Here is a 12,142-nt window from a genome sequence, read left to right as displayed (position 1 = left end):
TAGATAATAGTTCCCCAATTCACTATACCAGAAACAACTGCAGCCAGGATTCCAAAGGTTAGATAAGGCCAAGTCCACATGCACACTGAGAAGAGCAGCAATTGAATCATTGCAAACAGTTATCTGTTATGATACCAGAGCTGTCATTTTCATCTAACCTGTGCGGCAGCCAGCGCACTCTTGTGGTTGTCCAAGCTCATTACAACTTGTTCATGTTCAGAGAGCAAGCTCTTATGCTGTTGCTATATTGAAAGAAGAAGTCTTGTATGATATATTTGTAATATTGTAAGGGATAACATTACTATTATAATATGGTAAAGGAAACATTTAAATACTTGTAATTCCAAAAATTCTAGTAAAAAGAGTTTTAGCCCAACATAAATCCAAGACGAGTACATTTTGATATAACACAGCAGGTATTTTAGTGTAAAAACATAATAAGGCAGATGATGCTCAACATTTTCTGTTCTCAAAACACACATTGCTTAGCACATGCTTTATTTTATATGTATGGCAGTGAGTTATGACATTGAAAACAATGATACATGTTGTACATCTCCAACCCTTTAAAATATAAAATACATCACAAATTTTTATGATAACCTGTCACACAGCCCTATTAATCACTCAAAAAAGAAGCAAAAAATAAAAAAGTCAAGACAAGTTAATACAACAGTTAATACTGTACAAGAAGATCAGGAACCTGCATTTACACTAATTTAACGGTTGTAAAGGCAGTAGGTTTATTTACTTTACTGCATTCTATGTCCAGGCTGTCTCAGCTTTCTCGCTCCTCATTAGATCAGATACAGCAGCAGGAGCCATTGGTTCTCGCTGCTGTCAATCAGAACCAGTAATGAGGGCCCAGCTCCACTCTGTGTATCTTATGGACACACAGAGCAGAGCTTGGGAGCGAGCACGCCAAGTGCCCCTAAAGCAATCGGCTTTGTATAGGGGGCACTCAGCTTGAGAGTGGAGCAAGGAGTGCTGTCAGGAAACTCGAGAAGAGGAGGATTAGGGCTGCTCTGTGCAAAACCACTGCACAGATCTGTGTATTTCATGTTTGTTATTTTATTCAAATAAAAATAAAACCTTACAATCAATTATAGTGCTAGCATGTTAAGGGTTAGGTTAAGGTTCTGTGTTAATTTAAAGGGATGAGTTGGGGCAGTTCAGCTTGTGTTTTAGGGCTAAGTGTCAAGTAGTAGAGAGCATTATTTTTAGGGGTAAAGCTGATAAATTTGGGAGATTGTGTTAAGAATACATTTTTAGATTTTAGGGTCAGCCTAAGGGTTAGATTAAAGTGTCAGTAAACACAAAGCTGGCAAATTCATCTAAAGCTGTACAAGCATTCTGTCTTGCATTTGTGCTGTTCTATTCTTTTAAAAATCTATTATATTTTAATTATTCAGTGACCCTGCTAGCTCAGTGGCGTCCACTATGCAGACTGGTAACATTATTTTGAGGGATCCCAAGTTTTCTGCATTGTCACTCTGTCTGTGCAGGCTCTAACTTCATTGTCATGGAGCTGAGAACTTTCTCTACCATTCACAGCTATTTGCTCCATGTGGCTCCCCTGCACATCATGTGTGGTAGCTGAAAGTTCCTGACTGACAGAGAAGCACTTTTGCGTAGCTCCTTTGCTTATTCTGCCCACATTCAAGAGCGCACGGTCACTTGGACATGAAGGACAGGGGAGCAAAGAGGTAATGTTTCACTGTCAATAACAATAATTGAGCCACCCAGCATTCCTTATGGGAGCGTCATGTGGGGGAGCACAGAAGATTGTAAAGAAATGTTTGCTCTTTTTTGGAATTAATGCACCTTGCTTAAAGCAGGTACTCCTTTCTTTGTTTCTTTTTTTAAATTGTGTAATTTACATTTTAATAATGTTTTTTTTTTTTTTTGTTGCTTATAATCAGTCGCATGACAGTACAGAGCACTGATCAGGTCAGAACATACTGCAGTGACGTGCATGATGGGCCACACATTTGAAATCTGCTTCGTCCACACATTTTTCAACAATTACTGAAGAACTTCAGAATGATCTGTGACCCGTATTTACAATACAATACGGTATTTACCAGAATTATAATTAAGCAGTATATGGACCATTATTTTAATTATAAGATAAACTACTCAGATATTAATGCAAGTGCATATGGGTTTACTGACAGTTTGAGATTTAGAGGGAGGGCTTCTACTGTGCTGTTTTTATTTCACTTTTTGTCATTATCAGCCAAGGGTTCTAAGCATCAAAAACAAGATATTCTATCAGGTCAGGTGGATATACCATGTTACATAAGGAACATGGGTAATGAAATTGGTATATATATATATATATATATATATATATATGTATATACCAATTTCATTACTCATGTTCCTTATGTAATGTAGTATTTATATTAAAGTGAACCTGATCCGGCCTAAGAGGATAAAGATGGTGCTAAAATGCAGAGACCTTGTGATGGGAGCAAGTTCTAGCATTTGTCTTAAAATCAATGTTCTTGTGCAATTACTGGGATTCTGCATCTAGACTATACACATAGCTTGACTCTTGTCCATGTTAATTTCACTACAGCATTGTCACCCTGCTGGAGGAAGGTGACAAATGATGTTCTACTAGTTAGTAGAATCAAAACCTTGTAGTAAAACTATGTTATGGGAGGGATTAGATAAAAAAATAAATGTTGTGTTATACATAATATATAGAAAATAGAAAAAATAGAATCGCGCTAAACCAGTAAAAGGTGAACTATTAATCTATCTATAAATAACCTCACTTGTATGTCAGAATCACACCGACCATGGAATTACCCACAATCAGCGTGAATCCAAGATAGAAAGAAGAGGCTATATTTCAATTAACTGTGCTGTGTTGTAAAACACAAACTACACCACAAAATAAATCATACAGTGGTGTGAAAAAGTGTTTGCCCCCTTCCTCATTTCCTGTTCCTTTGCATGTTTGTCACACTTAAGTGTTTCGGAACATCAAACCAATTTAAACAATAGTCAAGGACAACACAAGTAAACACAAAATGCAATTTGTAAATGAAGGTGTTTATTATTAAAGGTGAAAAAAATCCAAACCATCATGGCCCTGTGTGAAAAAGTGATTGCCCCCTAAACCTAATAACTGGTTGGGCCACCCTTAGCAGCAACAACTGCAACCAAGCGTTTGCGATAACGTGCAATGAGGCTTTTACAGCGTCCTGGAGGAATTTTGGCCCACTCATCTTTGCAGAATTGTCCTAATTCAGTTACATTAGACCGGGTTCACACTATAGCGATGCGGGAACGCCGCGAATCCGCAGCGTTTTCCCGCATCGCACACCTCCCGCCGGCAGTTCACACTGCCCTATGCGGACGGCTGGGAGTGTCAATGTTATGTTAATGACACCCCCAGATCCGTCGGCATATCGCAGTGCGATCTGCCGACTCGCACAGGAATCGGATCGCATGGTGTGAACCCCCATGCGATCCGATTCTGTTGCGGACCCAAAAAAGGGTCCCGTGCGAGTTTGCTGTGGGAGCGCTGCGAATTCAGCCATACTATCTGTATGGCTGAACTCGCATTGCTACGGAGATCGGATGTGATTTGCTGTGCGAATCACATCCGGATCTCCCCCCGCAGCAGTGTGAACCCAGCCTTAGAGGGTTTTCGAGCATGAACGGCCTTTTTAAGGTCATACCACAACATCTCAATAGGATTCAGGTCAGGACTTTGGCTAGGCCACTCCAAAGTCTTCATTTTGTTTTTCTTCAGCCATTCGGTGGTGGACTTGCTGGTGTGTTTAGGATCATTGTCCTGCTGCAGAACCCAAGTTCGTTTCAGCTTGAGTACACGAACAGATGGTCGGACATTCTCCTTCAGGATCTCTTGGTAGACAGCAGAATTCATAGTTCCTTTTATCACGGCAAGTCTTCCAGGTCCTGAAGCAGCAAAACAGCCCCAGACCATCACACTACCACCACCATATTTTACTGTTGGTATAATGTTCTTTTTATGAAATGCAGTGTTCCTTCTACGCCAGATATACTTGGACACACACCTTCCAAAGAGTTCCACTTTTGTCTCATCGGTCCACAGAATGTTGTCCCAAAAGTGTTGGGGATCATCAAGATGTGTTGTGGAGAAATTGAGACGAGCTTTGATGTTCTTTTTGCTCAGCAGTGGTTTTCTCCTTGGAACTCTGCCATGCAGGCCATTTTTGCCCAGTCTTTTCCTGATGGTGGAGGCATGAACGCTGACCTTAACTGAGGCAAGTGAGGCCTGCAGTTCCTTGGACGTTGTTGTGGGGTCCTTTGTGACCTCTTGGATGAGTCGTCACTGCGCTCTTGGGGTAATTTTGGGCGGCCGGCCACTCCTGGGAAGGTTCACCACTGTTCCATGTCTTCGCCATTTGTGGATAATGGCTCTCACTGTGGTTCGCTGGATTCCCAACGCTTTGGAAATGGCTTTATAACCCTTTCCAGACTGATAGATCTCAATTACTTTCTTTCTCAATTGTTCCTGAATTTCTTTGGGTCTTGGCATGATGTGTAGCTTTTAAGGATCTTCTGGTGGACCTTACTGTGTCAAGCAGCTCCTATTTAAGTGATGCCTTGATTGTGAACAGGTGTGGCAATAATCAGGCCTGGGTGTGGCTAGAGAAATTGAACTCAGGTGTGGACAACCACAGTTATAGTATGTTTTAACAAGGGGGGCAATCACTTTTTCACACAGGGCCATGATGGTTTGGATTTTTTTTCACCTTTAATAATAAACACCTTCATTTACAAATTGCATTTTGTGTTTACTTGTGTTGTCCTTGACTATTGTTTAAATTGGTTTGATGTTCCAAAACACTTAAGTGTGACAAACATGCAAAGGAACAGGAAATGAGGAAGGGGGCAAACACTTTTTCACACCACTGTACATATATCTTCTTATGAGTCATTAGACAATAAATCCTCACAAGAATATATAGGACATATATAAAATAAAAAATATAGGAAGATGGTGATATCCCTATAAATATAAAGTGAAGAATACAATATGTAAACAAAAGGTTATGTCCCTTTAAATAAAGTTCAATGATATATGAAAATCACATATATGTAACATACACCAGTGTGCAACTAAAAAATTGTGATCTATAAAGTAAAGTCCATCCATAAGACCCCTTTCACACCACACCGCCCATAGCGTCGGCGGTAAAACGCCGCAATTTTTAGCGGTGTTTTACCGCCGGATTTGCGGTCACCAAAGGGTTAAAACCGCCGGCAATACGCCGCAATAGCGGTGTTTTGCCGGCGGTATTGCAGCGCTGCCCCATTGATTTCAATGGGGAGCAGCGGTGGAGGAGCGGTAAACACACCGCTCCTTCACCGCTCCAAAGAAGCTGCTGGCAGGACTTTTTTCTGACGTCCTGCCAGCGCACCGCTGTAGTGTGAAAGCCCTCGGGCTTTCACACTACACACAATGGTTCAGCTTCTTTAGGGCGGATTGCAGGCGCTATTTCTAACGCTATAGCGCCTGCAAAACGCCCTGGTGTGAAAGGGATGTAATGCCGCGTACACACGAGCGGACTTTTCAACATCCAAAGTCCGACAGAATGATTCCGTCAGACTATTCGATCGTGTGTGGGCTGCAACGGACTTTTGATTCGCAAAAGTCTGACGGACTTTAGAATATGAAACTCCACCGGACCCGGTCCCTTTGAAAAATGTGCTCGTGTGTATGCTATTCCGACGGACTAAAACCGACGCTAGGGCAGCTATTGGCTACTGGCTATGAACTTCCTTATTCGAGTCCAGTCGTACGTCATCACGTTCGAATCCGTCGGAGTTTGGTGTGATTGTGTGTGGCCAAGTCCGCTCAGTCGAAAAGTCCGTCAGAACTCTGTCAGGACTCCGGCAGGACTCCGGCAGGACTCCGGCAGGACTCGGCACACCAGACTTAAGGCTTTCCTACTACAATGTTCTTGTAAGTGCAATATGATGTATTTTATCTAAAATAAATTGAAGGTTTTACACTATTTGGAGCCTCTATCTTTTCATGCCACGCATGTACGCCCATGAGTCCGGGTTTACATGAGATGAGTTGAAGAGTTTTGGGCTAATCTTTCACGCTGTGGAGATCAGCAGGAGTGTCTGAGGTGTCCAGTAGATTACATTATTGCCACATGCTCTCTGTGATCCTCTAATGGGGGATCACGGGCTTCTGGTAAGAAGCACCTCTGTATATAGCGGTGGTGGATTGTACACAGCTCACATCAGGATCCAAAAAGTGATTTCTTTCATGGATGGACTTTACAGATCACAATTTTTTAGTTATACATGGGTGCATGTTACATATATGTGATTTCCATATATCACTGGACTTTATTTAAAGGGACATCACCTTTTGTTTACATATTGTATTTCTCATTTTATATTGGACTTATTTATAGGGATATCACCATCTTCCTATATATTTTATTTTATATATGTCATATATATTCTTGTGAGGATTTATTTTCTAATGATTTCTAAGAAGATATATGTATGATTTATTTTGTGGTGTAGTTTCTGTGTTTTACAACACAGCACAGTTAATTGAAATATAACCTCTTCTTTCTATCTTGGATTCATGCCGATCATGGGTAATTCCATGGTCGGTGTGATTCTGACATACAAGTGAGGTTATTTATAGATTCACAGTTCACATTTCACTGGTTTAGCGCAATTATATTTTTTTCTATATTCTTGTCACTGTAGTTATGTTATACAGGAGAGTTGCAGCTTCCGCTGGTTTTGTATAGAAACCCTCATTTAAATTGTAGGTGCACTTTATTAGAGAGCATCACTATTACCGTAGCAGTTTCTTTTCTAGTTTTCCATTATACATAGATCTGACAACCATTTTATTTTACTGTCAAATCCTCAGTCTTGCAAAAGTACACAAGCAGAGAGGGCCTATAGTTTGAACTTTCTGCTGGACATGTAGAATCTACAGACTATTAGTGCTGAACCTGTCCTGGCCTAAAAAGCGCTTTTGGTACCAACACTGCTGAAGTTAAGGTACCTTGTGGGGCAAGCACATAAAATAGTCTCTGGGTTCCTTGTATTCTAGCTCCAAGCTTTTCACAGAATGTGATTGGCCATCATTGTGCTGAGCTCCACACCTTGTCATTAAACACAAGAGCTTTTACCAAGCCTTTTGACCCCAAGCTTCTTTTTCTTTTAAGTGCCAAGGCCACTGTGGACAGTATATATTTTAACCACTGAACCACAAGTAGCGGAGCTTAGCAGAAGGGACAGAGCTTAATCTTGGAGGGCAGCTGACGTTCTGTGCACAGTCTGTACCTAGGATCCAAAGGGGCTACCCTGGAACACATGGGTTTAATTGGAAATCAAACAAAAAATACTTAATGCCTCTGCAGTGTTCCTCTATTTTAACAATCGTATTGCCTTAGGCAGGTTCCATTTAATGGACTCTATGTTCTAAAGCTAGAGGTAGCAACTTGCAGTACTGTCCTTATTCATAAAGGGTAAAATTTCTATTAATAAAAATGTGAAAGTTAATTGAAAAGATTGGGATACAGAACTTGGAAGAAGGGCTAAATCTTGACTTGGAAGGGAGCCGAGGCTCTATAAAGCCTGGATGTAAGATCCCAGAAGTTTACAGGGACATAGATTTGAAGACCAATGCTATCTTACAGTTTCATCACACTGTGCCTGCAATTTAGTGCTTGGACTTGAAGTTCAGTGAGGCCCTGAAGCCCAGGGCCCTGTAGAACAAAATAGAGGCAATTTTTTTAGGTTGTGATTTTTGGGCAAATGTTTATCATATCTATATTTTCAGGAAAAACACACTAACATGATATTTACTCCACACAAACACAATATAATACCTAATGTTTTGGTAAAATATAAATGTGTTACTTTGAGTTAATAGATACCAAACATGTTAAGCTTTTATGTTTTGTGCACCAGTGAAATGGCAAAACTATGGTACCCAAAATTGTTCACAGGCAATGCTTTAAAAGCCTTTACATGTTATCAGTTAACTGTGAACGTTGGATCTAGAAGTATCGCTCTCCCTTTGACATATGCAGCGATACGTAATGGGTGGTACAATCACTGTTTTACATTCGCAGAGTATTTGGGTCGCTTTTCATTTCTTATAAACTCATTTGTAAACAATTTTTAGCAGGTGACAGGTCCTTTTCTTGGAGATATTAGGGGTCTATTAGACTACTAATGTCACCTCTGCCCTTCAATGCAGCTAATCAAACACAGATACCCCGCCAAAGCAGTCAGAAGTAAAGAAATGCTTGTCTAATTTAGGGTTTATTAACTGCAGACAAGATTGGAACAGAATGTTCACTGATCTCCTCCTCAGAATTAAGAAACCATTTACAGGTGTCTTAGGCTCCTCAGAAAAACAGAAGAACTTGGACGCCATGGCAGCTGGTGGGTCTTCATAGTACTGTAAAAGCAGCCCAGATCACTTTTACTCAAAAGCTACTAGTTGGCTGAAGAAAAATGGCACCAGGCTCATGGCTGAGGCTAGATAGAATACTTGCATTTAACCAACTGAAGTCTAGGCTGTTTATAAACAGCCTATGGATGGTAAGTGGTTAATAATCAGTATCTTCAACAATTACCTGAGCTAGCAATTTACCATTTGTTTGTTACATGGGCACCAATTCTGGTCCTATTATTAACATTATAATTCTTATTCTGTACTCACACTATTCCATTCTGTTTCAGAACAGTTACCCACCTTGACATCCTGCAGCTGAGTGTGGACATCTTGGTGTGCCTTTCTTAGCTGCCTATTCTCTTCTCTCAGGTTGTATACGCTTTCTGTTGGAAACAATTTATGTAGTGTAAATTGAAAGGTTTAAGGTCAATTTTAGCATGCATTCATGTGCAACAGTGTCTTCAACCCATCTTGCTAGCTAATTTGTACAGTACAAGCAGGGTCTGATATTAAGGCATTATATCCCACTGTGATCATACATCGAACATGACTGCTTTTCACAGAAGGACAGAGAGTTTGCGGCTAAACAAGCAGCCATGTCAGAACATGGCTTTCTTACTATTAACATACTACTGCTTAAAGCCTTTGAATAAGTGACAGTTAGCGCCTGTGTCAACAGCCTTTGATGGGTAAACGCTAGAGTGCTTTTGACATCCGTTTGAGATGCCTCTGAGATCATTCAAATTTCATTGCAGATGCAGTTGACCTGCTAAGTTGCTTTTGCATTGCCAAAGACTTGTACAAGGAGAGAAGCAGTTATAAAGAGAACAAACAATGGCCTTTAACTTGAGTTGCTACACAAGTCTGACAACAGTGGTGAATGACTGCAAAGTCATCTGAAAGTCACTGTGAATTGGGTAACAACTTGTAAACCATTATTTTATATTACACGTTAGTTTTTTAAAACATAGATACAAACCTGCAAATGGGCCTGACATTAATCAGATGCAGCTTTAGTTGTAGGAGGCAGCCCCATTGAAAGCAATGGGAGGCTGCTGGCTCACACAGTTAATCACGGCCGCTCACATGTAATCGCTCATGTGACGATCAGCCCTGGACAAATCTGCAAGTGATCCGACCTGAACCTTAGGTGTACAATAAAAAAATGGATTCTTTTTAAGGGTAACTTGTTATAAGGGTATTCACTTTAGAGACACCACTATATAAAATATTGTGTATGAAATTCTGAAATGCTATGTTCAACCAAAGACAGATAGGCCTGTGCACAAGTGACAATATGCAGCATTTATTGCTCTGTAATTGTAAACCTTCCATTATACAAATAAAGCATTTCATGCTGATCTTAGATAACATACCGTCTTCCCTTTTCTTTATGCAATGCATTTGAAAAGGTGTCTCTCACAAATTGCTGAATTACTTTAATAAAACCTAAATCATAATTTCTACCACAAACTGAATGTGCTTTTTGTGAAGCTCCCCAGTAAAATGGGTGTAATTGGAGAGGAAATGGCTGCTGTTAAAAAGAACCACAAAGAGTTTACTGCTTATCTGTACATCAAACATGTAGTATGCTGGAGAGGATACAAAGTTTAGATACCTACTTATTGATTAGGAATAACATTCATTCAGCGCAAACACAGAGCACAATACGATGATAAATTATAGGTCAAGCTATACAAGTCAGTGGTTTGCAGTGCAGCAACACGTATTGACATTTTTCACCATGTAATAACAGGAGGATGGAACAGAATTTATTGACATGGTAGCTTAAATATAAAAGTAAAAGCGGTAGCAAGCCCATACAATACAGCTGCAATCTATATCTGTGTCCTGTTCCCTATAACTGTTTGAATTTTCAATGTGGGTCACAAGCAATCAAATAAATAATTTTAGCTTTTTTGCATATCATATACACCAAGAGGTTTTAAAAAGCTAGGCTTGATTGTATTTACACATCGGCCTGTAGGTTTCCCTGTTCCTTTAGATATTAAAAAGGTAAGTTAATCTAAAGCTGAGATTTCCATATTTGATATATGCAAATTAAACGAAAGAGCTACATTATACATATCTTGGAGATCTCAGGGGCGAGACCTTCCTTGCCAAATGTCACCTCCACCTGCTCTTTAAGAGGCTGCCAAATTCACCATAAATATGTTTTAATTTTTAATTTACATTTCATTTATTTTTTATTCTAGAGAATCCACCAGGGGAGCATAACAGTCTTACACAGCTCAACCACCCTGGCCTTTGCGTGAACTCCTGATCACCCATCTGGTGATTATTACTGCTTATTATTGTGTATAGCATGAGCTTGGCTTGGACATCTGCACCTGGTAATCCTGCAAATCAGACCATTTGCCAGAACAATGTACACTGGTACACAAATGAAGTTCAAAGACGCATTCTGCACTCTAATCTATGGGCGAATATAAACTTTTTTTGCAAATTCTACACTTGATCTCCGCTACATACATGACATATCCCTTTGATGGACATCAGTAAAACATTATTAACTATAAGGGTACTTGCATATGGTACGGATGTATGAACATCAAATTCCTGGCAAAAGAATTCCTGCATAAAAACATGAGCATTGGCAGCATAATAAATGTGTGTATTCGCGCACATGCACATATAAGCGTAAAACTTCCTCTAGCTTTTGTTGGAATGTGTCGTACAAGCGTCTGTGCATATTTGCACATTAAATATTTTCCAGCATGGCAGGTTTTTGCATTTCTTTTACTGATCTTTATGCATTGCATGTTTACACGCCTGCATACACATTAAAAACAATGGGCTGCATTTACATCAGCAAAGAAAATGCCTGTATGTCTAAAAACATTGAGGTTTATTTACTAAAGGCAAATGTGTACTAGAAGTGCATTTCAAGTGCAGTTGCTCTAGATCTTAGGGGGAGCTATGCTGGTTTCTATCATCCAATCATGTGCAAGCATAAACAAGTTTTTTTAAATTTTCCTTGCATGTTCCCCTCAGAACTAGAGCAACTGTACTTGCGGGTGCACAGACTATTTTTAGTAAATCAAGCCCATTGTGTTTTTAGTAGAGGTCGACCAATATGGGTTTTTCTCTGGCCAATGCCGATGCCGATATTTAGAAATCATGGCGGCCGATATATGATGCTGATCTTTTTGGGCCGATATGTTAGGCCGATTTTTATTTTTATTTTATTTTTCTTTTTTTTTTATCCCCCTTCATCTCATAAAATCTAATAGACAACTTTCCCACTGGGGCATTTTTCAGGTGCTTTTGGGCTAAAAATAGCACCTGTAAAATGGCTCCCCTGCAGTCTGTGTGAAAGGAGTGCTTTCACACTGAGGCGGTGCGCTGGCAGGATGTTAAAAAAAAAGTCCTACAAGCAGCACGTTTGGCATGGTGTATGCCGCTCCTCCACCACTCCTGCCCACTGATATTAATGGGCACCACTGCCGAAGCGCATGCAATGCGATTTGGCAGCGGTGCTTCACGGGCGCATTTAACCTCTTCCTCGGCCGCTAGCTGGGTTATATGTGCCCCACTAGCAACCGAATAGCACCGCTAAAATTATGGTAAAGCGTCGCTAAAACTAGCAGCGTTTTACCATCAACGCCTGCCCGCTCCAATGTGAAAGCAGCCTTCATAAGTGATACAGAAAGTTTCTTACAT

The 12,142-nt window shown here is 40.2% G+C and overlaps 1 protein-coding gene across 5 annotated transcripts in view; it reads right to left on the bottom strand.

The window, feature by feature from the left end:
* GOLIM4 (golgi integral membrane protein 4) overlaps nucleotides 1–12,142 on the bottom strand; it is a 169,329-nt gene that overhangs the window by 73,956 nt on the left and 83,231 nt on the right. For 3 of the 5 annotated variants that reach the window (XM_077488024.1, XM_077488027.1, XM_077488025.1), the window contains 2 exons: nucleotides 8,759–8,841; nucleotides 159–242 (listed from right to left, as the gene is read on the bottom strand). In XM_077488024.1, the coding sequence (XP_077344150.1) occupies nucleotides 159–242; nucleotides 8,759–8,841 (167 nt within the window). The remainder of the gene's footprint in view (nucleotides 1–158; nucleotides 243–8,758; nucleotides 8,842–12,142) is intronic. The other 2 variants (XM_077488026.1, XM_077488028.1) reach the window with 1 other exon arrangement.

The sequence above is a fragment of the Lithobates pipiens genome, unplaced genomic scaffold (genome assembly GCF_037356315.1).
Source record: "Lithobates pipiens isolate NorthernLeopardFrog02 unplaced genomic scaffold, aLitPip1_a1.2 Scaffold_18, whole genome shotgun sequence".
Classification (NCBI taxonomy): Eukaryota; Metazoa; Chordata; class Amphibia; order Anura; family Ranidae; genus Lithobates; species Lithobates pipiens.
The sequence above is the reverse complement of the archived record's forward strand: the minus strand, read 5'-3'. Positions and strand labels throughout refer to the sequence as shown.